Source organism: Zootoca vivipara, chromosome 15 (assembly GCF_965207765.1).
Source record: "Zootoca vivipara chromosome 15, rZooViv2.hap1.1, whole genome shotgun sequence".
In the NCBI taxonomy this organism is placed as follows: domain Eukaryota; kingdom Metazoa; phylum Chordata; class Lepidosauria; order Squamata; family Lacertidae; genus Zootoca; species Zootoca vivipara.
The window spans coordinates 25,893,046-25,919,779 of NC_142598.1; the positions used below are offsets into that span (position 1 = coordinate 25,893,046).

The 26,734-nt window shown below is 44.7% G+C and overlaps 1 protein-coding gene across 10 annotated transcripts in view; it reads left to right on the forward strand.

Moving 5' to 3' along the window:
• Positions 1 to 26,734, forward strand: part of ZNF462 (zinc finger protein 462) — a 157,201-nt gene that overhangs the window by 73,342 nt on the left and 57,125 nt on the right. For 4 of the 10 annotated variants that reach the window (XR_015947304.1, XM_060269173.2, XM_060269182.2 and 1 more), the window contains exons 2-6: positions 535 to 787; positions 3,172 to 8,630; positions 10,580 to 10,744; positions 13,680 to 13,963; positions 22,953 to 23,071. Coding sequence is in view for 8 of the 10 variants with exons in the window: in XM_060269173.2 (XP_060125156.2) it covers positions 568 to 787; positions 3,172 to 8,630; positions 10,580 to 10,744; positions 13,680 to 13,963; positions 22,953 to 23,071 (6,247 nt within the window). In the remaining 2 variants the exon portion in view is untranslated. Of the gene's footprint in view, positions 1 to 534; positions 788 to 3,171; positions 8,631 to 10,579; positions 10,745 to 13,679; positions 13,964 to 20,398; positions 20,522 to 20,965; positions 21,268 to 22,952; positions 23,072 to 26,734 lie in introns of those variants that run through there. The other 6 variants (XM_060269180.2, XM_088658702.1, XM_060269181.2 and 3 more) reach the window with 4 other exon arrangements.

Below are 26,734 nucleotides of genomic sequence, written 5' to 3' on the forward strand. Positions count from 1 at the left end.
GAAGGAGGTACTGTATTGGAGGAGGCACACCATGTATGCGACTTGAGCTTAATGGTGCAAGTGTGGGAATAAAACTCAATTAGAAAATAGTGTTCAGCTTTTAGGACAGTGTCAGAAAACTCTCTCTCCCCCCCCCCTAACTACAGTTGCACTGCATTTTATTGTCTATGACTCTCCACCACATGCTTCCTTGTTCATTGTTAGAGATGTTAGCAGCAGGTAAAAGTTGAATCAAGTACAGTACGTGGGAAAAAGCCAATTGGGCAAGCCCTGGGCACAAAGTAGATCTGAGTCATATCTGATTGTTTCTAGAAGCACTTTTGAAATTCCGGAAATAATCTCCTGCTAGTTTTTGTTTGTTGGTTCATTTTTGTTTTTTAAAAATGCATCTTTTGGGGGGTGTCATTTCCTTATATTTGCTCGTAACTAAAACTGCTACTGAAACATTTTTTAAAAAATAAATAAATCAGTAAACTTATTTATGGAGAAAAGATGTCTCTGACAATTTGCTTCTTCCTCTTCTTCTTTTTTCAGGCTTTCCTGATGTAAAACTTACCAATAAGGACTATGGAGGTGTTGCAGTGTGATGGCTGTGATTTTCGAGCGCCATCCTACGAAGATCTTAAAGCTCACATTCAGGATGTTCACACGGCGTTTTTGCAACCCACAGATGTCGCTGAGGAATCTCCTAGCCAGTCGAGGTTTAGCTCTATGAATAGCAGTGACCAAGCTGAGGTGGAATATTCTTCTGTAAAAGATGAATTTGGAATTACGGATGAGATAGCAGGTAAAAAAAAGGGTACCTTTCATAAGTCCTTTATTGAAATGTTGTAGTTTTAAGATTTTATTTCATTGTAGCATCCTCAGGTTGTTGTCCTGTTGTCCACGTTTGTGTTTTTTTAATAATAATATTTATTCATTTTACAAGCAAAAACAAACAAGCACAAATATTACTTATAAATTCATATTTTTCTTAAACAATGGTGTGTGACTCCCCCCAATCCCCTCCATCTGAATTTCATATCAAATCATCTTTGCTAATTCCAAAATTCATTACGTCATCAAAATCTACCTACTTTAAACTTAACCCATCTATATTTACACCAACAGCCTTAACACTTTCACTAAAGGATATTAAATATTACTGTCCACGTTTGTGTGTTATGACAGCTTGTAAATGATAACAGAAATTGCTTTATAAGTGGAATGGCACCTCTGGCATTCATATTCAACAGGCAGCGGCCATGTTTCACAGTTGAGTGTTGGGTTTCCATCACAGACCTATGTTGGTTTTATTGCAATAGCCTATCAAAAATTGTAGCAACTGCATGCTACTACAGGGGATAGCAGGGACGCAGGTGGCGCTGTGGTCTGAACCAGTGAGCCTCTTGGGCTTGCCAATTGGAAGGTCGGCGGTTCGAATCCCTGCAACGGAGTGGGCTCCCTTTGCTCTCTCCCAGCTCCTGCCAACCTAGCAGTTTGAAAGCACACCAGCGCAAGTAGATAAATAGGTACTGCTGTGGCAGGAAGGTAAATGGCGCTTCCGTGCGCTCTGATTTCTGTCACTGTGTTCTGTTGTGCCAGAAGCGGTTTAGTAATGCTGGCCACATGACCCGGAAAGCTGTCTGGACAAATGCCGGCTCCCTCGGCCTGAAAGCGAGATGAGTGCTGCAACCCCATAGTCGTCCCTGACTGGACTTAACTGTCCAGGGGACCTTGACCTTTACTTTTACCTATACCACAAGTGTTAATTAGGTACAGTAGACATAATTGGGTCCATCACATGTTAGTTCCAACTCTTGATCAAAGGTTAAAAAGAAAAGAAAAAGTCAGGTGTGGGAAAATTTGGATCTGCCTTGGTGAGCTAGATCTTTATCTCCCTCTATCCTGGGGGGGCCAACTTTGACAAGTGGATGGACCACCCATTGGTCCATTATCTGATGCCAGGTGATTGATAGGTGAGTAGCCCCACCCAACTGTCAAAGACCGTCTGCTGAGTGGTGAGAGATACTGCACAATGCAGGAATGAACTCCCTGTGCATCAGTTGATATACAGGGGGTTTAATTCTGCTTTTTGCACATCTCTCCCTGATGTCACATGTGGGGCAGGTGGGTATGGCTTCAGAAAATTGACCCCACAGGCAAAATGAGGAGGCCTGGTGTTGCTACGTTTCACTTAAGGGCTGGAGGTTCTCCACCTCTGCCTTATGTGTTGCATTTATCCCCTAGCAAACACTGCTTTTAGTTTTAATTCCACTCATAAGATGCATTCAGGAACTACAACACTCATTCCTAGAAATTTAATTCTATTTGCATTTATGCATTTATTCACATGCATACCAGTGAAGCTAATAATGGACACACATCCCAAGAGTGGTATTGATGTAGTATTGACAGAACCGCTTCCGTAGGTCTGCGACTAGGTCTACTTAGCTGTATGTAATGGTAATAGTTAATAACAACCTGCTTTTTAACCTACGGTCCCAGGGTGCAGTACAACAATTTAAAATACAACATTAAAAATACATGTTTTTAAAATAGTTATGTGCGACATCGAAATTCGACTGGCCTTTCATCCCATCATTGTTTTAATGCATTTTTTAAAATCGTTTGGAATTATGTGAACTATATTTTTTTAAAAAGCTTAATATTAGAGTAACAGAATGATAAGCGTTAGAAGGGGTGTTTACAGGACATCTAGTCAAACTCTCTACTCGGTGAATCCGGAGCCTTCCTAACATATGATTGTCCATGTTGAAGACCTCCAGTGAGTAAGAGCTTACTTCACCCCTCTGGGTAACTGGTTCCATTGTTGAGCTGTTCTCGCCATCAAGGTGCTTTTCTGACATTCAACTGAAACCTGCCCTCCTGTAGCTTAAACCCCTCAGATCTAGTCCTGCCCACAGAGCATCAGTCTTTGTCCTCTTCTACCATTGCAGTGGTACTGCATCTCCCTAACAGAAACTCAAGGCAGCTTATGGATAAAATAAGAATAGCTAAAAGCATGTTGGGGACATTATTTTTAAAAGAACAGTTAAACATTAGTAGGATTAAAACTATCTATTATCTACCTACCTACCTATCTGAACTATTTAAAACATACAGATAAAAAGTTCAATATCAAATTCAAGGATTTCTAAAACAATGTTTTATTCTCTTTCTTTTTTTTAGGACAAAATGCAGCTCAGCTGGGGACTGGAAATTATTACAGCCATAGCCAGAGTTATTATGGCCAGCATATGCTCTCCAAGCCAGCGAGCAAGTTTTTCCAGTGCAAATTCTGTGTGCGTTATTTCAGATCCAAAAACCTACTCATAGAGCACACGCGGAAAGTGCATGGCGCTCAGGCGGGAGGATCTCCAGCTGGATCGCCCGGTAGTAGCTCCTTAAATTACAACATTATGATGCACGAGGGCTTTGGTAAGGTTTTTTCTTGCCAGTTCTGCACCTACAAATCCCCGAGGCGTGCGAGGATTATTAAGCACCAGAAGATGTACCACAAAAACAGCCTGAAGGAGAGCTCCACCCCTCCCGCCGCTTCAGCTGCTATATCTGAATCGGCATCGACATCTGTGCCAGTACAGGACTCTTGCAAGGAACTCCCAGCCGAAGTTGTAGAACGCAGTATTTTGGAGTCTATGGTCAAGCCTTTGACCAAGTCGAGAGGGAACTTCTGCTGCGAATGGTGTAGCTACCAGACTCCCCGAAGGGAACGCTGGTGTGACCATATGATGAAAAAGCATCGCAGCATGGTGAAAATACTGTCAAGCCTGAGGCAGCAACAGGACGGGACCAACGTGCCAGACGTCTCGAGCAAGGGTCCACCAAGCCCCACTCCAAACACCAACTACATCCCTATGAATGCCTCTGGGCGGGAGATGCCGAATGCAAACCTCCCGAGCTACAGAGGCTCTATGAACAATTCTCTTGTCAGGTCCAACACTTCTACTTCTTCAAAGTTTTCTTCTGTTTCCTACCCTCACATGAAACACAAAGCACCTCACAACTCTGGCACTGTTAATTTGTCGGACAGGTCTCGCTACGCGATGGCCGACATGGCAAATTCCTCCGCCGATATGGATACAAACAGTATGCTCAATGACTCCAGTTCTGACGATGAGCTAAATGAACTAGACAGTGAAAATGGGTTGAACTCCATGGATCACCAAACCTCAGGGCTAACTGCAGAGCAACTGATGGGGTCTGAGGGCCACAAGTTACTGGAAACAAAGGGGATCCCCTTTAGGAGGTTTATGAACAGATTCCAGTGCCCCTTCTGCCCTTTTCTTACCATGCATCGGCGGAGCATTTCCCGCCATATTGAAAACATCCACCTGTCTGGGAAGACAGCAGTATACAAATGTGATGAATGTCCATTTACATGCAAGAGCTCATTCAAACTCGGAGCTCATAAACAGTGTCATACCGGGGCAGCATCCGACTGGGATGCAGTGAATTCCCAAACAGAAAGCATAGCTTCTTCGTTAAATGAAAGCACAGTATCCTACGAAGGGGGCAATATGAATGGCAGGAAGTCCGGCGGGTTAATGGATTCCATGCAGCAGCAGCAACAATCTCCGCAGTCCAATTCGCAGCATCCATATAAGTGTACCATGTGCAATTATTCCACAACTACTTTGAAAGGTCTCCGGGTTCATCAGCAACACAAGCACTCGTTTTGTGACAACTTGCCAAAATACGACGGCCCATCCTCCAATACTCCACAAGACAGTGAGCCGGATGCTCATGCCTCTCCCAGCACCGTGAAGAAAAGCCAGACCTCAATTCTTGGGCTGTCTTCTAAAAACAACTTCGTAGCTAAAGCCTCTCGGAAGATGTCCAGTGACTTTCCCCTCGATCTTTCACCAGTGAAGAAGAGAACTAGGATTGATGAGATAGCTAGCAATTTGCAAAGCAAAATCAGTCAAAACAAGCAACAGGAAGACGCAGTGATTAACGTAGAGGAGGAGGAGGAGGAAGAAGACGACAATGAAGTGGAGATAGAAGTTGAGCTGGACAAGGAAGAGGAACAAGGAGAGCCGCTGATGGAAATCGCAACATTTGCTTCCCAGCAAATGTGGGGAAGAGATACCATCGAGTCTCAGAAAGAGCCCAACTACAGGAGCATTGGCCATGATTACAATTCCACCAATGGGGCAGAAATTGAGCTAACTATATCTGAGGATGAAGAGGACTATTATTGTTCTTCAATTGGCTTGAAAGACCAAGGTCTCAATTCATCTGCTTTGGGCAGCCAGTCCAGTATATATGGATCAGACCAAAACAATGAAAATTCTGATTATGGTGACTCCGGAAGGCTTTACTATTGTAAACACTGTGACTTCAGCAACAAATCCGCTAGGAGTGTTAGCACTCATTATCAACGGATGCACCCATACATCAAATTCAGCTTTAGGTATATCCTGGACCCCAATGATCACAGTGCGGTGTACAGGTGTCTCGAATGTTACATTGATTATACAAACTTTGAAGACCTGCAGCAGCACTATGGGGAGCACCATCCTGAAGCCATGAATGTACTCAATTTTGATCATTCCGATTTGATCTACCGCTGCCGTTTCTGCTCTTACACCAGCCCGAATGTTAGGAGCCTGATGCCACATTACCAAAGAATGCACCCAACAGTCAAAATTAACAATGCAATGATATTCTCGAGCTATGTGGTTGAACAGCAAGAGGGCTTAAGTTCAGAGTCGCAGACTCTGAGAGAGATCTTGAACTCTGCTCCGAAAAGCCTGGCCTCTCCAACTACCGTTGCCCGTGGGACTGGCGTACCTGCTGCTTTTAACAAAAATTCTCCGAAAAGTAATAGCCCAGAATCTGAAAGCCAGAAGGAGTCGTCAGTAAACAGTGTTGTGGTTTATGACTGTGACGTCTGCTCATTTGCAAGTCCTAACATGCATTCTGTCTTAGTTCATTACCAGAAGAAACACCCTGAAGAGAAGGCTTCATACTTTAGGATTCAGAAGACGATGCGCGTGGTGTCTGTTGAGAGGGGCTCTGCTCTGGCTCAGATGGCTTATGAATTGGGATCGCCCATCTCCCCCAAAATGTCCAATATGGCTTCACAACTGCCACCTCCACCACCTCCAGACCTTACGACTGAGCTTTACTACTGCAAACATTGCTCTTACAGCAACCGCTCAGTGGTTGGCGTGCTTGTGCATTACCAGAAAAGGCACCCAGAAATAAAAGTTACTGCAAAATACATTAGGCAGGCACCTCCCACTGCAGCAATGATGAGATCTGGAGAGATCCCACCTGGCGTTCCCAGGCCACCAGCATCTATGCAACAGCATAACCGGGGCAACTCTGAGAGTACTGCCTCGGAGAATGAGATGTTCTTCTGCCAGCACTGTGATTATGGAAACCGGACTGTGAAAGGCGTGCTCATACATTACCAAAAGAAGCACCGCGATTTCAAAGCCAATGCAGATGTAATTAGGCAGCACACAGCCACAATCAGGAGCCTTTGTGATCGTGGCCAGAAAAACTCCCTTGGCGGTATGCAGACTCCTGCTTCCAATGCCGAGCGAGAGAAGGCTAAGCTGAGAGCTCTCAAGTGCAGGCAGTGTTCTTACACATCTCCTTATTTCTACGCACTTAGGAAGCACATTAAAAAGGACCACCCGAGCTTGAAGGCCACAGTCACCTCTATTTTGCGATGGGCGTTTTTGGATGGCTTAATAGAAGCCGGGTATCATTGTGAGTGGTGCATCTATTCTCACGCCGAACCCAGCGGCTTGCTTGTGCATTACCAAAGGCGACATCCTGAGCATTATGTTGACTATACGTATATGGCAACAAAGCTCTGGGCAGGGCCGGATCCTTCGCCTCCAGCCTTACTGATCCCATCAGAGATGAAAACGTATAAATGCAGAGACTGCATTTTTGAAGCATCTTCCATTTGGGACATTACTAATCACTACCAAGCTTTTCATCCCTGGGCTATGAATGGAGATGAATCTGTATTGCTAGATATTATCAAGGAGAAGGATGCCGCTGATAAAGCCATCCCAGCATCCAACGATGCTGGAGCCAGGGTCAATTCGGAGGGCCAGATGGCAGCGCCACATGTGGACCAGGATGCAGAATATGCAGAGGATACAAACCTGGTCCAAGACAAAGCTATCCAGCTCACCTCTGCAAACCCTGCAATCTCATCAACGCCATACCAGTGCACAGTGTGTCAGTCGGAGTACAACAATTTGCATGGACTTCTGACCCACTATGGCAAAAAGCACCCTGGGATGAAAGTTAAAGCTGCAGATTTTGCACAAGACATAGATATTAACCCAGGAGCTGTGTACAAATGTAGGCATTGCCCGTACATCAATACACGCATTCATGGTGTTCTCACACACTACCAGAAACGGCACCCCTTGGTGAAGGTCACAGCGGAAGATTTTGTGCACGATGTGGAACAGCCAAATGACATGAACCAGAACGAGGTGGAGGAGACCAGCAGAATTTTCAAGCAAGGATATGGTGCTTACAGGTGTAAATTGTGCCCTTATACGCATGGCACGTTAGAGAAGCTCAAAATCCATTACGAGAAATACCACAACCAGCCTGAATTTGATGTGTTTGCACAGTCTCCTCCTAAGCTGCCGGCCTCTGTGGAGCCTGAAGTCGTTGCTGAGATTAAGCCCTCTCCAGAAATCTCTCCGGAGGAGATCATTGGAGACGATTCGGTGCCTCCTTCACACTTCTCGAGTTCCCACCTGGTGTCCCACACGGTGTTTCGTTGCCAGCTCTGTAAGTATTTTTGCTCCACCAGGAAAGGGATAGCTAGGCACTACCGGATAAAACACAACAACGTCCGGGCCCAGCCAGAAGGGAAGAACAACCTCTTCAAATGCGCCTTGTGCTCCTACACGAACCCTATCCGCAAAGGCTTGGCTGCGCATTACCAGAAGCGCCACGACATCGACGCCTACTATACTCACTGCTTAGCTGCTTCGAGGACTGTCAGCGACAAGCCCAACAAAGTGATCATTCCGTCGCCCCCGAAAGAAGATTCCCCCCAGCTGAGCGAGGAGCTGAGGAGGGCAGTGGAGAAGAAGAAGTGCTCCCTCTGCTCCTTCCAATCCTTCAGTAAAAAGGGAATCGTATCGCACTACATGAAGCGACACCCGGGCGTGTTCCCCAAGAAGCAGCACGCGAGCAAGCTGGGGGGCTACTTCACCGCCGTGTACGCAGATGAGTACGAGAGGCCGCAGGCTCCGCCAGAGGAGAGGAATGACTTCGAGAAGCCAGAAGTGGAGGTGGAGGCTCCCGAAATGGAGTGGCTCCCCTTCCGCTGCGTCAAGTGCTTCAAGCTCTCCTTCAGCACGGCCGAGCTGCTGTGCTCGCATTACACCGACCACCACAGCAAGGACCTGAAGAGAGACTTTGCCATACTGGGAAGCGGCCCCCATTTCCAGAACCCCATCTTCCAGTGCCGGCACTGCGACAGCAAGCTTCATAGCACGGCGGAGCTGACCTCGCACTTGAACAGTCACAACGAGGAATTCCAGAAGCGTGCCAAACGCCAAGAGAGGAGGAAGCAGCTTCTGAGCAAGCAAAAATATGCAGATGGTGCTTTGGTAGATTTCAAACAAGAGAGGGTAAGGATATGTTTGCACATTTTAGATTTATGTTTGGTGTTCTTTCTCCTTTCCCACCCCCAGGAGATTTCTCGTTAGTGGCGTCCAGATGCACATTCCCTTTGGCAGGCGAGGAGATACAGGCGCACCAGTGACTTGGTGTGCCAATAAGCCCTAAGTCAATTAAACATTGCCACTTGATTACACCCCCTTCTTTCATTTGCTCCACCTCTTCCTCAAAGCCCTGGCGTGTCCTTTCCTCCCCTCCCACCTCCCCTTCTTCATTTCAAAGCCAATTTCTCTTTGGCACCAGTTCCTGCCAGCTTTTCCAGTGTGACAAAACCTCTGTTTTTCTACCTGCCCCAATGCCCTTTGGTATGATAGGACCAACATTTATTCTCATTCCTCAGCTGCATCATAGAAGCAGCGTGAAAAATTACTCAGAAGAAAGCCTGATGCAGGGGTAGCCAATGTGGTACCCCCCCCCCAGATGTTGTTGGACTACAACTCCCATCAGCCCCAAACTGCATGTGGCCAATGGCCTGGGAGGATGGGAGTTGTAGTCTAGCACAGTGTTTCTCAACCTTTTTTGGGCCACGGCACACTTGTTCCGTGAAAAAAATCACGAGGCACACCACCATTGAAAAAGTTAAAAAAATTAACTCTGTGCCGCCCTATATTATAATTATGACTGTAAGAAACACTTGCCAAATATTGCTTTCCGGCGGGTAAGTGATATGTATTGGCGGCCGCCAGGCTCGTTTGCACTGAGCTTTGGGAAAGAGGAGGAGAAATATTGCTTTCCGGCGAGTTAGCGTTGTTTATTGGCGGCCGCCAGGCACGTGACAACGCAAATCGCCCTTCTCGTCACCGCACTAGTGTGCCGCGGAACAGTGGTTGAGAAACGCTGGTCTAGCAACATCTGGAGAGTACCATGAAGCCCACTGAGTTAAAGCATTTCCCTTGTGTACTGCTAATCAAACCTTTCCTTAGTTTACTTAGAGCAGGCATCCCCAAACTGCGGCCCTCCAGATGTTTTTGGCCTACAACTCCCATGATCCCTAGCTAAGAGGACCAGTGGTCAGGGATGATGGGAATTGTAGTCCAAAACACCAGCAGGGCCGAAGTTTGGGGATGCCTGGCTTAGAGCAACTCGCTTCCTTTGGTAGGAGTTTTAAGCAACTTAGTACAGTTGCTTAACTGCAGAGCCTACAGGGGCCTACAGATGTTCTTGGGCCAATTCCCACCACCCTCTATCATTGGCCAGGTTATCCGGGGCTGATGGGATTTGGGAGTTCACAGTTTCTCCATCTTATTACATACATGCTTGGAGGTTGCCAATAAACGCATCCGTTGGATCAACTACTGTTGAAGGGAGACTGAATTTTGGTTTGTCAGGAGCCTAGTTCTCAAGCTGGATCCTTACTTAATAGGGACCCATGTGTCCAGGCGGACTTCTGCTGTCTTTCAGTTTCATTGAATCTTGGCATAGTGTTAGAAACAGCGATTAGTTAAACAAATCAGGCCCATAAATTATGGTTTAAAAGTGGCTTGTATGGCAAGTCATTTAAAGCAGGGTTTACATAGCAGTTCAAAACCGCAGGTACTTTCATGAGTACAGTATATATTCACTAAAAATGTTAAAATACCATAATGTTTAAAAGCCCAAGAAATCTTGGGAAGCGAAGCTTTGTGAGGATAATGAGTGCTCTCTGCAAAGGATACCTAGTGATTTCATGTGCATGTGAATACAAACGATATCTGAGCTGAGTTTTCCTACACGTCCAAGGAATTGGGGCAATATTTTGATGGTGCAGCATGCATTTAAGAAACTTTCAGACGTCAGCCTTTTGATGAAACAGTGCTGCGCCAGTGTAATAATTCCAAATTTTATTTGCGTTGCTTGTTTAGAAACCTATTTAAATTTGTTTCAATCGCTTTTAAAGTTTCAAATTGTTGTTGCCTTACAGCCTTTTGGTAACGTGGAAGAAGTTTCAAAACTGAAGGAGAGGAAAGTGGTGGGCTACAAGTGTAAATTTTGTGTGGAAGTTCATCCAACCCTTCGCGCTATCTGCAACCATCTTCGTAAGCACGTCCAGTACGGGAATGGCTCCTCTGTGTCTGCTGCAGGCAAGGTGAGAGAATAGTTTGGGGACCAAAGGCATAATTGCATTAAGAGGAAAATGGGCCAATTGACAGTGTTTTCTCGCCCTGGCACCACGTTACCACAGTATTTTTTTTTTTTACTGCTTGTTCTTTTTATTGGATTCAGTGTTAACTTGTTTCCTAGATCACAAGCCTCCCCCCCCCCCCCCGATGCATGGGAATTTATTTTATTTTTGAGAACAGATGGTCTAGACTCTTGAGCAAAAGGGTATTTTTAATTTGCTCTTGTGCTTTTCTAAAGATCACTTTATAAATAAAAAAAGTACAACAGCAAATCAGAACAATTTTTGAAAAAAGCGAGTATTAGGAAACAGGTTTGTAAAAGTTAGTGTACTTAACAGTTAAAGTGGCGGTGTACAAGCTGTGTATATAAGTCCGGGTGTATGCTGCAGAATTCAGCTTCCTTTTGAAAACCAGTTTCCCTTTCCCTTTTTAAAAGCAGCTTTCTGCCCCCCCCCCCCCGGAATGAAGCTGTGCTTGAAACTGCGCAGGTTAACCCTAATGCGGGGAAATACCCCTTGAACCACAGGGAATTGGGCTCCATTGTGAGCTCCAGTTATCAGTAGGATTGACAAGAGTGCAGAATCTCTAGCTTTAGTGAGGCTTTAGCCCTTGTTACAGACTTTCTCTCCTTTCCCCAGGCAATACGGGTCCACATCTTGCCTGCACGATGCCAGAATAATAATAATTTCTTCTCAAGGTCTTCAGCACTTTCCATGCTCTTTTTGGGGGGTCTTCCCCCAAGGTAGCCACCATAGTCCCCCAGCTTCCCCAAGGGCCGGGTGACAGGGGAAGCCCCTTCTCAGGCCACATATACACACCTGCTGGCAGGGGGCAGCTAAGAGCCAATTGCCCCTTAGACCAGCCTTGGCTTGCCAGACAACCTCCTCTCTCTCTCCCCCCACCTCCAAGCCTTTGACTGTTGCCTCTGGGCCAGGCATGGCCAAACTCGGCCCTCCAGATGTTTTGGGACTACAATTCCCATCATCCCTGACCACCGGTTCTGTTAGCTTAGGGATGATGGGAGTTGTAGTCCCAAAACATCTGGAGGGCCAAGTTTGGCCACCACTGCTCTAGGCTATTTAAGCTCAGGAGTGCCAAACTGCTCTTCATTATTGGTGTTAGGTAGCAGCAGCTGTTCCCTGCCTCACTGCTCTCTTGGATGGCTTGACTGAAGTGCATCCCTGGCTCCTATAGAGGTGGGTTTGGGCCTTCTTAAAGGGCTAGTCCTGTTAGCTGTTTGCCTGAGGCGATAGGGTTGCCAGACTCAATAGAGGACAGGACTTCTGTGCCTTTAATTGCCCTGCTCTCTTTTGAGTCTGGAAACCTTAAAGAGAAACCAGCAGACCCTTTGTTTAATTTCCAAGCAACGGGTCTGCTGGTTTCTCTTTAAGGTTTCCAGACTCAAAAGAGAGCAGGGCAATTAAAGGCACAGAAGTCCTGTCCCCTATTGAGTCTGGCAACCCTATGAGGCAACCTGCTGATCTTCACATATAGCAATGCCAGATGAACTTTCGGGAGCCAGAGGGCATAAGGTTTCCGGTGTTCTGGGGCAAAGCATCAGTGCCTCCTATAACACTTCAGCAAACGGAAGCAGATTTATTAAGCAAATAAAAGAATCCATACTTGTTTGCTCAGTTTGCATAGCTTATGCACAATACAATGGTGCCTTGGCTCCCGAACGGCTTAGCTGTTGAACAAATTGGCTCCCGAACGCTGCAAACCCGGAAGTAAGTGTTACGGTTTGCAAAAGTTTTTCAGGAGCCGAATGTCTGACGCGGCTTCCTCTTGAATGCAGGAAGCTCCTGCAGCCAATCGGAAGCCATGCCTTGTTTTTCGAACGGCTTTTGGAGTCGAACGGACTCCCGGAACGGATTAAGTTCGAGAACCAAGGTACCAGTGTATACATTTTGTTGCTGCGGAATTTGGATTATTTTAGTAATCCAAGATAGTAGTAGTAGTAGTAGTAGTAGTAGTAGTAGTAGTAATGATAAATTCCACCAGAGTAGTTACAACATGGTGCATATCTTCCATTTACAGAAGATCATTCACTTAGACTGCTTGTGTGAGCTGTATCATAAGAATTCATTAAGTAGAGCAAGTGGGCTTCCTGTGACTGTTCTTCTTTACTTGCAAGTAAGAGCTGCTACTCTGAACGCCAGAGAGGGTCCGTCTGCTGTAGAGAAGGAGGTGGCCTTTCAAATATCACGCGACAAAAGAGATTGTGTTACTTTATTTTGGAAAGCTCTTCATAGGCTAGTAGTTGACAATGCATAGGGGCATTTGAAGCAAATGAGGAGGGAAAAAAGACATTTAGGCCATTCTAAAAAATTTTTTTTAAAGGAGCATGAGCTGTACAGCTTCATGCCAGTATTACACCAGTAAGCTGAAAGAAGGAGAGCAAGCATTTTATAAGGAAGGTTGGCATTTCCTTAGAATTCACGTTGTTTCCATCTGACAGAGTGAGCTGCTACGGAAAAAACATTTTCTTGGCAATCTTGGAAAGTGATGTGCTCCAGCCACCAATGCAGTCAGGAAGCTTGTTTCTTTAGAACAGTGTTTCCCAAACTTGGGTCCCCAGCTGCTTTTGAACTACAAGTCCCATCATCCCTGAACACTGCTCCTACTAGCTAGGGATGATGGGAGTTGTAGTCAAAAAAAAAAAAACCCAGCCAGGGACCCGAGTTTGGGAAACACTGCTTTTAGAGACGTCTTCTTCATTTGTGATTTCAGTGATTTTTATTATTATTATTCTTTCTTTCTTTTTTGAGAACCTGCTCATAGCTGGGGTTGTAGAGGTTCTGCTATTAGAGGAAAACCGTAGACTTCCATAGATTTAATAGTAAACAATAGGGCAGAAGGGAGAGAGAATTGATGGCTTTGGGGGGGATGTGTGTCTTTTAGCAGGAAGTTGAAGATCCTTCAAATGCAGCTTTCTTGGAGGGTGTTGAGGGAGCCAAAGACCCTGGCAGTGTTTCCACTGTGGAACTTGCAGAAGCTGAATCTGGACCATCACTGGAAGATGAAACCAGGCCTGGTGGCTACCACTGCAGCCAGTGTGACCGGGTTTTGATGTCTATGCAGGGTCTACGATCGCACGAGAGGAGTCACTTGGCATTGGCCATGTTTACTCGCGAAGACAAGTACAGCTGCCAGTATTGCTCCTTTGTCTCTGCTTTCAGGCACAAGTAAGTCTATATTATTATTATTATATTGTTTTACCATTTCTTCTGCTCACCATTCAGTTGGCACTTGCCTGCGTGCTAAAAGGCGCAGTTCTGTATCCATACAGAAGCACGTATTGTTTTCTTGATGCGCTGATATTGGATGGACATTGCCAACTCGAAATAGCAAGTTTTTCACTGTGGCCTGCCAGTTATGTATGTAGGCATCGTGACAATTTGTTTTAAGTCTCCAGACTTCATCTGCAGGGAGATATATCCGTATATTCCGGCGTATAAGATGACAGGGTGTATAAGACGACCCCCAACTTTTCCAGTTAAAATATAGAGTTTGGGATATACTCGCCGTATAAGAAATACGACCCGGCGTATAAGACGACCCCCGACTTCTTTTGAGAAGATTTTCCTGGGTTAAAAAGTAGTCTTATACGCAGGAATATACAGTAGTTCAAAATGTAGGACAGAAATCAGGGCACACCAGACTCTCAACATCCTGTTGCAAATTTCAATCTCTCTCTCTCGATATATATATTTATACACACACAATTTTTCAGATTTTTCAAATTTTATAATCATAATAATTCATATATTCAATACTTTTCCAAGAATACAATATAGACTTCCCTCCACCCCTGTCCTGAATTCCAATTTTCTCCCCCATAATTTCTTGCATCTCATTTTATTTCTCCAAATTCTTTGTTTTCCCTCTTTTTTATCTTAATTTCCAATGGTATAATTACATAAATGCTATATCAAACCTGCAAATCAAATTTCAATCTCAATTCAAACCAACATCCCCTATTCATTTATGGTTTTCAAAGATTGTCCCGCCAAGTGGCCCCACTGAGGATCCATACTAGGGAGCAAGTCTGCCACACACCTGAGTCAATGCACTGCACACCTTGATTAAAGAATAATTAAAAAAGAATATGATAGGTTGTCTCACAAATGTATATCATATCTGAGAGAACGTGACCCAAGAGTTGTGTTTACCTTCAGTATGCGAATGTATATAAATAAATGATTTTCAAATTGGCCCTTCGAGTTGGGGTACGCTGCAAATTTAACAGTAATTGCTGGGCTTGCTCAATTGGTAAAGCACGAGACTCTTAATCTCAGGGTCATGAGTTTGAGCGCCACACTGGGCAAAAAGATTCCTGCATTGCAGGGGGTTGGATTAGATGGCCCTCGTGGTCCCTTCCAGCTCTACAATTCTATGACTCTATGAATCACTGTTCCAAGGTACACAAATTGAAGACAACACAAGTTGTGCCCCCAAACTCTAGCCCAGAGTTTGGGGACACTTAAACCCATGATGTTGGACCGTGGTCTGTTAGGTGTTGGCTTCATTGCAAACTTATTGTTGCTATGATTTCGGGAATGAGATTTCGTATCTGTGAACAAATCCTCCCCTTCTTTTGCCCTCTCAATCTACCTGTTCCTAACACAGAAATGTATACTTTGGCGGGGGGGGGGGCTTGTAAATGTAGAGATTCATTCATTGAACTGACAGTACAGATGTTTGGGCCTCTACAACTTTTTGCCATTCTTTACAGGATAAATCACTCACTGCAAAAATGTCCATGATGGGAACAAGAGAGAATGTGGGGCAGTTATTTATCTCTTTGAAGTAGATGCCTTTGCGCCCCCCCCCATTGCCCCAATCTGAGCCTTCCCTGCTCTACTCTGTTTGCGCACAGTGTCACCATTGACTTGTCAGTGGTGGGTCTCTTTAAAAGCAGACAGCTGGATTCATGCCTGCCTTCCTGCTCTCAGAATACTACCATCATTTCATTGTGTGCCCGGTGCAGAGGCCTGGACAGTGAAGTAGAAGAAGCCATATTTAAGCAATCCTAAACATACGTTCTAGGGCAGGCATCGGCAAACTCCTTCCAGTAGCACCTTAGAGACCAACTAAGTTTGTCATTGGTATGAGCTTTCGTGTGCATGCACATTTCTTCAGATACACATACTAGGGAGTAAACCTCATTGAACAGAGCAGGAGTTTGGTCTGAGTAGGCTTGCTTGGGATTGGGGATGTTAGATGCTACCAGTAGTAGCAACCAGAACAGAATTATCTTCACCTTTCCCTGCATCATTACTGAAGGCAGAGTGGGAACTACTCTGGTGGAAAAGACCAGGCATCCCCAAACTTTGGCCCTCCAGATGTTTTGGACTACAATTCCCATTTCCCCCGACTACTGGTCCTGTTAGCTAGGGATCATGGGAGTTGTAGGCCAAAACATCTGGAAGGCCACAGTTTGGGGATGCCTGGAAAAGACGGACACTTGTTTTACAGTAAGTGAACAAGTTTCCCTCCTCCTTTCCTGGTATTCCACTTGTGGGCCAATCCACAGCCCACAACCAACTTTCTGGGAAGTCCCGAATGGTTCCCCCAAAAGTCTCCACTTCCTGCCTCACCTGTGTGGACTTTTCTAGACTGACGAATAGTAGCTTGGATGTCTATTTCAGCCTTGAAAAGTCCCATCGAGTTGAGGAAGGAAGTAGGGCAGAGCAATTCTCTACCCACTTCCTCCTTCGTCTTTCTGGAGTTTCCCGATCTCTGGATCAGCAGCTGAATCAGCTCTGGATCAAGTTGACAGATTCACCTCTGTGAAATTGTCTTCCTGTGTCATCTAAAGAGGATTGAGGCAGAGTAGGTTGGCTGGGTGTGAGCAGAAATCCCAGAGAGATGCTGTCTGTTGTGGAGGGCTCTCTCTCTGTGGTGTGTGTGTGTGTGTGTGTGTGTGTGTGTGTGTGTGTGTGTGTGTGTTGTGAGAGAGAGAGAGAGAGAGAGAGAGAGAGAGAGAGAGAGAGAGAGAAAGAAAGAAAGAAAGAAAGAAAGAAAGAAAGAGAATGGATGAAGGGAAGAGAAAGGGGCCATCCTTGCATACTTTGCCATTGGCTTTGCCCACCAGTGGTATGCAGCCCCTAACCACGTTCCCCAGGGGGAATCGATCCCCAAAGTTTCCCCACTCCTGCTGTATTCAATCAGTGGCTCTGAACCAGCCTAGAACTTTTGTCACAGAATGTTGCATACGGAAATAATTTTATTTGAATAAAAATACAGTCCAAAATAAAGTATGGGAAACTCCCCCCTCCCCCCCCAAAAGAAACTCTTGCCTTTGAGGGGTGGAATTAGGAAAAGGTAGGCTTTTGTAGCATTTGGTATCTGTAATATATGTCTAGAATTAACCCCGAGGTCTTGTGTGTCCAAGGGGTTGTGGTGGAAATATTAAGTAGAGTCTTACCATCTTGCCGACAGAAGAGGGTTCGCTAAAGTATCATCAGGCACAGTTGTTGCGTCGCCACTTAATATTTAGGAGAAATTAACTTTTGAATGAATTAGTAGAGAAATGGAAGGAGTTAATATTTTTAATTGAAAATGTATTATTTAAAATTAGAAAGTACAACATTTACAGGTCTCCTTCCTTCCTTCCTACATAAAGTAGGAGTGAGCATATTTGAGATATAGAACACCTTTGAGAGATATCTACCTTTCCAGTTTGTGCTCCTCAGATAAACTATATGCAAGATGCTAGATAATGTGAGCGGTGCTTTTTTCCCTAGAAAAATAGGTGCTGGTACTCATCATGAAGTTGTTACATTAAGCGCCGCACTTTTTAACAACAAAAAAGAGAGGTGCTGGTACTACGTACCCTTCAACACCCCCTTGGGGGAAAGCGCTGAATCATTGAGTCCAATGGTATGGACAGCAGGCCGATGAATTGATTTAGCAGTTATATTTATTTATAAAAAGTATTTAAATGATCCCAAGTGCCTGTGAACTGCCTCCTTCCCACCCATTCACTGCGACTGCTGACACAAATACTAAACGCTGGTAAATGTTTGTGGGTTGCAAACGATAACAATAACAGAGAAAAGCAGACCCATTCTTTAAATAAAGGCAGATTGCTAGGTTCGGTTTACATTATTTGCATGTATGTGCTCAGTCAGTGGCTTTTGACACAAGAATGTGGGTAATTTAAAATAATATGTGAAATGCTGGAGGGCTGGACTTTCCCCCTCTCTCTTTCCATAGCCCTTCTCTGTGCTGCTTATTTATTAATGGGTTTTCTCCCTCTGAACCTCTTCACACTTCCTCCTCACAATTCTGTCAAGTCCATCCTGGCTACTCTCCTGGGTGAAAAGATAAGAATCTCTCTTCTGAACAGAAAAATGGAACCACTAGGGGGCTATATTTACAGAGGGACAGGGATAAAATTGCATCAGTCCTCTCTCTCTCTCTCTCTCTCACACACACAATGTGTTTTAAGACACTGAACCTTAATTCTTTTTCTTTAAAAGTCTTTTTTTAGGATGCCCTTCACACTGGCACGTAGAGAGCATCTTCCTACATCACTCACAGTCCACCTTCTAAGTACGGTGAACTTACTGAATATTTAATATTTTGATGCAATAAATTGCGTGTTACCCTATAGTGATTAAATTAATACACTTTCCCAAGCTGTACATTAACCCTTTTACGTTTTTGTAAGCTATATATGTTCTTTATATTGTTTTCAAGCAGTTGATGAAATAAGGACTCGCTCTGAATTCTGATCAGATTCAGCATTTTTTTTGTCTTGTTAAATAACAAGAAATGTGAAACTCAGAGCTTATAATGTAATCCTTGCTGTCTATATCGATTCTGGGATGAGAAAACCATTGCTTCCAAGTTTCAAACTGGTTCACCAAATAACAGACAATCCCTGGGGGGGAAAACAGCAATACAAACACACCAAGAGAAACTTACATGTTACTTTCGCAATAGGAATTTAAGAGGCTACAAGACTAAAACATTCCAGTATAATCTATTCACAGTATCAAATGAATGGTGCAGGGGGCAATCCTGTACTGAAGATATAGCAACTGGGGAACCATAGGATTCTATGGGAGCCCTGCTATGCTGGCAAAACACCTTGGATAACCTGGTACAGACGCCACTGGCAGAGCCATTTCACCAGTAAGAAGATACGCCAAAGGAATGGCTGAACTGGGAGGTGGGATGTGGGGCGCACAGGGAAAGACTTGCACACGGTTAGTCCACATCTATACAGCTTCGGTTCATGGCCACAGTCCTGTTGGCAATGCAACACCATTCCCAGACACGGTGCACAAAATTTCAATGGGACAGGAGGCAGGAAAGCCATCCTTACATTGACAATTGTCCCTTCTTAAAAAAAAAAAAAGGTTTTATTTATTTGGTTTTTCAGATTAAAATTTTGCAATCGTATATCAAACATAAATCATAAAAACAAGATTCCAAGGCATCTCCTGGGCTTCCATCCTCCCCTTTGTGGGTCTTATTCTTAATCATTTCCTCCTGCATCTTTTATGATGATCCAAATCTCCATTATATCCAAAATTCGCCATTAAACTACAAGTGATATTACAATCCTGCTAATGATTTTAACTGTTTACAGTGGTCTTTAATATAAGTTCTAATTTCCCCCCATTCTTTATTAAAATTTTGGTCTTCCTGGTTTCTGATTCTTCCAGTCATTTTAGCCATTTCGGCATAGTCCATCAACTTCATCTGCCATTCTTCTCTAGTAGGAACTTTTATCGTCTTTCCATCTCTGGAAAACTGTCCCTTCTAGGTCACCACAACACAGCATAGTGTATTGCAGGACTCGGCACCCAATTACAGCACACCAACACCAATATGTGTATCCCACTCAGGGAGACCAAAACTCAGATGATGGGATGCATGGCATGGGGCTATAACTCTCTAGCATTCGTCTTGCACCCTTGGAGCTCACCAGGTTCTAGCAATAATAATAATTTATTATTTATACCCCGCCCATCTGGCTGGTTTTCCCCAGCCACTCTGGGCGGCTTCCAACAGAAAAATAAAACACAATAATCTATTAAACATTAAAAGCCTCCCTGAACAGGGCTGCCTTCAGATGTCTTCTAAAAGTCTGGTAGTTGTTTTCCTCTTTGACATCTGTTGGGAGGGCATTCCACAGGGCAGGCGCCACCACCGAGAAGGCCCTCTGCCTAGTTCCCTGCAACTTGGCTTCTTGCAACGAGGGAACCGCCAGAAGGCCCTCGGTGCTGGACCTCAGTGTCTGGGCAGAATGATGGAGGTGGAGACACTCCTTCAGGTATACTGGACCGAGGCCATTTAGGGCTTTAAAGGTCAGCACCAACACTTTGAATTGTGCTCGGAAACGTACTGGGAGCCAATGTAGATCTTTCAAGACCGGTGTTATGTGGTCTTGGCGGCCGCTCCCAGTCACCAGTCTAGCTGGCGCATTCTGGATTAATTGTAGTTTCCAAGTCACCTTCAAGGGTAGCCCCACATAGAGTGCATTGCAGTAGTCCAAGCGGCAGATAACGGCGGCAATGGGAAATTATAAAGAAAGGACACTTCACACAAAGCCGTTCAGAATACACATGGGGACTTGACCTTGCTAATGCTTCTGTGCCTAGAACTCTTTAGCAGGTACCTTACCTTGGGACTCGTCAAAAAGACTCACTCAACACAACGAGAGCAGCAGGACAGAGCACTCAACCCAGGTAAGCAAGGGAAAGGGGGGGGACACATACCCGATGCCTCTGTCTCCCATGATCCCCCCCCCCAACCTATTTGCCATTGCCTTAATGGTGCAGTGGGCAGAAGTGTCTCACACATGCACGAGTGGCACTCATCCCCCCCACGCAGGTATTTTTTTTCCCCGCTAGAAAGGCCGGGCACCTCGTTCCGAGCCTTGCTACTGCTGACCAAACATACATGAGCACTTTTTCCTTTGGTGCATAGAGCGAAACAGCCGTGTTTCACTGCAACCCCCAAGGGGGGTAATACAGTCACTGCAACCTGCCTTTCAGTGGAGGGATGAGGCTTTGGAAGAAGCACTGGCTCAACACCCAGGTTGTGGCACCGCTCCTTCTTCCCCATCGCCTCTTTACAAACACCTGTCATGCACCCAGTAGATTTGTGTAGATGCGCGACTACTGCTCTGAATTCTCTCTCTTGTGTCTCCTGGTACTTTTCCACAGGCTGCTTCCCGCAAGCGCAGGATTGATCCCACACACTGTTCTGTGCAGAAGGGGACATGGCCAGGAGCAGTGGCCAGGATGCTTCCACCTGTTCCCCCGTGGAGGAACGAAAACACCTGTAGCTCCATGGCAAACCATTAAGGGACAGGTGAAGGTGTCCTTCACCTGGAGCTTGTGCCTGCTGTCCATCAAGCTACTGCTCAAGGCACTTGCTGGGCCGACTGGTCCCCCACCCCTCTATGTGTCTTTCCTTTCCGGGATCAACTATCCTAAAAGCTGCTCAGTAAAGATTTTGCAATTGGCCTGTGTGTTGTTTCTTTATTTCCGAGTGACAGATGGGAATCCCTTTCTCGTACCCTAGTAGGATCGGGTTTCTGTTGGCCTGGGGGGGGGGGTGTGGCACTCTGATGGGGCAGGGAACTCGGTGAAATCGGGACAGTGGCCCCACCCCCTGCAGCTGATTTTTCTTCGGTTGCCTGGGGGCAGGCCTTATAGTGTGAACAAATGGGAGGGAGGGAGGGATGAGGAAAGGAAAGATAGCAAGGTTCGCTGGGAAACGACCAATCAGTCTGGCCTCAGTCCAGTATACCTGAAGGAGCGTCTCCACCCCCATCGTTCTGCCCGGACACTGAGGTCCAGTGCTGAGGGCCTTCTGGCGGTTCCCTCGTTGCGAGAAGCCAAGTTGCAGGGAACCAGGCAGAGGGCCTTCTCAGTGGTGGCGCCCACCCTGTAGAACGCCCTCCCATCAGATGTCAAAGAGAAAAACAGCTACCAGATATTTAGAAGACATCTGAAGGCAGCCCTGTTTAGGGAGGCTTTTAATGTTTAATGTTTAATAGATTATTTTATTTCATTTCATATTATTATTATTAAATAGCAGGGCTGGGGGGAGGGGGAGGGCTGGGTTGCCTGGGGAAGGATTGGGCCAGAAAGGCTGGGTGTCCATGCAGGAAAACTTGCTGCTGTTAGAAGCAAGACGCTCAACCGAATTTATTGTAATCTAGCCCAGCAAAGGCAGGTTTATCAATTTTTTTGCAGGCTGGTTCTCCTCTGATAGCAATAATTCCACCATAGATATCTTTATTTGTTTGCATTAGGAAATGTGTTCTTTAGTGGTAAGCATTGTGACTGCGTCTCTGCTAAGAAAATGTGCTCCCTTGCTCAAATAGGCACAGACCTTTTCCTCGTGGCAGAGAGGAGGAACTTCTCAGCCACCTGCTGAATATTCCTATTTCAACTGATAAATATTAAAATGAATGAACAATGGCCAGTCAGATAAAGCGGGAAAAGCCCTTGAAGTTACTGCGTATTGGCGTTGATATTAGCTATGGAAACTCAACTTCCTCTTTTCCTCATATGAACATACTGCAGGCACATTTGGACTGGATATAAAAGGATGGGGAAAGTTGCTGTTTTTCAAAATTTCAAAATTCTACCTATTTGTTTCCCCAGACACATGTTCAACTTTTCGGTTTGCAGCACAGTTTGAAACCGACATTTGTTTTAATATTATTTGAGTTGCAGGCTTGGAAAGAAGTAGTTCTAGATTGAATGAGTTTGTTACAGGAGGGTGAATTTCAACCGAACGTTAGGGGGAAAAACCCCAGGTTGTTTCTGAGTTTTTAGAGCAAGCTAAGAGGATCTGGTAGCTATATTTTGGTTTTGCTCCTTTATTAGTCCTGACATTAGCCTGCTAAGTCATCTTCAAAGCAAGCTCCACCCCCCTTATGATTTTATATCCTTGGCTTTATCAATTGTTGCGCCTACTTGCCATAATCATTGGTTGCAAGAGATGAACCAGATACAACCCAGTTTGGCTTTTGTTGGCTTGTATCTTACGCAGATTTCTCCGCCATGCTTCTTTCTGCCAGTGTTATGTCAAAGAAGTCTTGACATTCAAGTGCCATCCAGTTTTCAGCTGAAAAAATGATTCACAATTTCCCCTTCTTTCCTTTTGCTTCTCATTGCCGCTTCTCCCTTGACAAAGTTTGGATCGCCACATGCAAGCTCACCATGGACATCATAAACCATTCCGCTGCAAACTCTGCCCTTTCAAGTCCTCCTATAACAGCCGGCTGAAAACTCACCTACTCAAAGCTCATGCTGGTAAGTCTTATTCCTCCATTTCATGGTGAAGAAGGTCTCTTAAAGCATCTCTCCTTTTTTCCCCTCCCCCTTTCCCATGCTTGCAGCTACTGCTGCTGTTAATCAGCCAGCTTGTCATATTTTTTTTAATCATTTTATTGCCTTGGAGTGTGCGTTCAACCCAATCAGGAGAAAGGTGTAGGCGCAGTCTTGAAGTTAAGGCAACATTACGTTGAGCAGAACTGAACTTGGAACTGGGCCAATCACATTAGGTGAAGAGGTGATCCCAAATTGGCAGGTCAGAACAGCAAGCCGGGTTGGAAATCAGGCACACATAAATTAATCTGTCATTGGGGCAGGAAGCAGAGAAAGCAGTAGAAGGAATACTCTTGAGATTCCTTTTCAAGTCTAAGGGTAGGGCTTTCTGGAAGACGTTTGTGAGGCAAATGCATTGAGCACTGTGGCAAGAGAGAGCTGTGTCAAATTTTCACCTTCAAACATTTTTTAGATGAAATGCATGCTTTCAAAGGGTAGGAAAGTCATCCTGAAAGGGGATTATCTTTCTTTTTGTCCCATGCACTATTTTATTTATTTTAAAGAACTACAAAGGGCTTCTTCCACGATGAGATTCCAACCAATCAGGGATCCCAGAGTGAATGAAACTGTGTCATGTATACTTCAGTGGGAGCAAATGGAGCCACAGTGGAGCTCACATTGGGATGAACCCCAGAATGTACCTTCAGACACACATGTCACGGAGAACAATGGAATGTGTGCTTGAATGTGTGTTTTCATGCACATCCAAATGTGTGTTCCTAGAGACTCTAGCTCATCCTGATGTGCATTCCCAGTGCACACTTTGGCTGCTTCTCTCTGTTTTTTTGCATTGCAGTGCCTTCAATGGTGCAATGCTTCCAAACAAGGAATGTCACCCTGGTTGGCCAGGGCAACTGGGGTGCACCCCTTCTCCCCCTGCAAATGCTTGTGCGCCTCTTTGAGCACCTCCTCCCCCACCCCTAAAAAGGAAGGAGAACTTTTTGATGTGTTCGAAAGTGTCTATGTAACTCGGCTGTCCTGGTTTGGCTCAGCTCTGGTAAGAATTAGAACAGAGAGGCAGGTTTTTGTGTTCTCTGGAACCTAAACTTCCTACAGCAGCATCCCTTAGCCCACGAGAGCTTCGTGGATGGGTGTGTTTGGTGGGAAATTAACGGATAGTAAATTTTGGCCATGGTATTCATTAGCAACATGGTAGCCTGAAGGTAGTTCAGTTTAGGTACCTGATTCGTTAGTTCATGGGAACTTTGGCATTCATTTCAAAACCCAAGAGCTCTGATCAGCTTTCCGCTGAAGAGGCATAACTTCTTAGCTAGACAACAGCAGTATTTTTGTTGCGTTCTGAAGCAGCGCCCATTTCAAAGATAAAGGTGAGAAGCTTCATGCAGTTCCATTTATCATTTAAAGTGTGGGTTGGGTTTTTTTTAATATTGATGCCAACGTGTTGTTCGAGCATGTTATCATTCATAACTGTATCTGTGCCAAGTCCAGTTCTTGTGGTTCTCAGTACTATGATAAACTTATTGGCTATTTATTGGCATTTATGTTGTGTACATCTCCCATATGTAGCAATTCTGTCAAGTATTCCTGGAGCATTCTTGGTTTTGTTGGGGGGGGGGGAAGCAGATTTTCGGGATAGTGGGGGTGACTTCCTGGGAGGCTGTGTGTTCTTGGGCTCTTCCCAATGACCATTAGCTTAGTGTTAACTCTTCCAAATTGTTAGAGAACAGGACATGCTGAACTTTCTTTACTGAACGTGTCAAGTCTTGTCCTTAACTCCCCACAAGTCAATTATTTAAATTATGTTACTCCAGCAGTAACACTTTTTAAAAAATGGATGGGGCTCCTGTGGTCTGTAAACACTCATACACAGTCCACAAGCTTTATTAAATCACGTTAACAGTCATTCTTGAAGGCATGTATTTCAAAACATTGGGGTAGTGTGATTTCACAGTATCACTTGGTCCTTCTGAAGTTGTAGTTTGGTAATTAGTACAGAAGTTTACATAGCTGGATCCTTCTGCCTTAGCTGTTTCTTTCTTCAAACTATTCATGAAACGAACCACAACTGCAAACCAGTTGGTGGCATTTTTTTTTTTGTTCCAACTAAATATAAAGTTATGAAAGGCATGGAGAGGAAGGATAAAGAGAGACACACTCTCCCTTTCTGTCTCATATGCACAGAACTTTCTGCAGGTTCAAGATCAACAAGAAGTACTATTCTTACTCAGTGCAGGATGGATTTATTAATCCTTTAACAAAAGCCACTAGCCCAAGGTTAAACAAAATAATGCGGGAATACATCAATGGCAGTATGCCTACATGGACCTTTCATATACAGTACAGCAGGGATAGGGAATCAGTGGTCTTCCAGGTATTGTTGGACTACATCTCCCATAATCCCTGGTTTTGGTGACTGGAGTTGATAGGAATTGCAGCCCCATCTGGAGAGCTACAAGTTCCCCATCCCTGATGGGGAACAAAAGAGAACAGCCCCTGCTTTCACATCTTGCATCTAAAGCTTCCTGGGATATTGGTTGGCCAACGGAATGCTAGGCTGGGTGGCCCCTTCTTCTGACCCAGCAAGACTATTCATTTCAGCTCATGCATACACATAATGTAGCTCAGGGTTAGTTTCATTTGACTGAACTGGGAAATGTCCAGATACTGCATTGTCATTTGAAATCTCTGAGGGGAAAACACAAAGTTTTGCTGTTGACATACAGGTGAAACTCGGAAAATTAGAATATCGTTGAAAAGTGCATTTCAGTAATGCAGCTTTTTATTTTTATTTTTATTTTTACAAATGCTTTCTTTGGGAAATTCCACAGTACTAAAACAAATAGTTACAATAATACAAAAATAAACAAAAATAAAAATCGCTATTACATTTCATTAATTCCATTCCGTTTATAATTGGCCCGCCTAACGACAAATAATTACAATTACAGCAAATAAAGGCTTGACATATCTTGCTTTGCATGTCTTGCATCTATCTCATATACTGTATTGGTTTCACCTTTTAAGTTGCATTACTGAAATAAATGCACTTTTCGACGATATTCTAATTTTCCAAGTTCCACCTATAGCATTCCCATTTCTGTTCCGATGCAAACAACTTGGATCAGTTGGATTAAAATCTCTTGGGTTGAAATGTATAGCTGCACTTTGGCCTATTCATTGACCTGCTGTCATTACTTTTTTCCCCTTTCCTTTGTTGTTGTTTTCGTTGTCGTCGTCGTCGTCAGTTTTGTAACTTAAAGTGTGTTGCCGCTTTCTCCCCAGTCATTTCCGCCAATCTTGCAGAATACGATTGATTATTATACTTCACTGTGTTTTCTCTGATTTGTTAAGTTGGGGCAAAGTTGTTGTTGCTTTAAACGGTAGAGAGAATCTTACAAAATTCTGAGCATAGTGGCTCTGGCATGGGCAGCTAATGGCAGCAGTCCGTAGATGAAGGAACATAAACGCAGTTCATGTGAGCATGAAAAGGTATTTGTGCAACAGCCAGTGGGGGCAGTGGGGTTTATTTTACTCACCCACAGCCCAGTTTGCCTGTATTCACCCTGTGACCCAGTTTGCCTTTGTAATGGGATTGAATGTAACATGCATAGGCCCAACTAAGTGGGA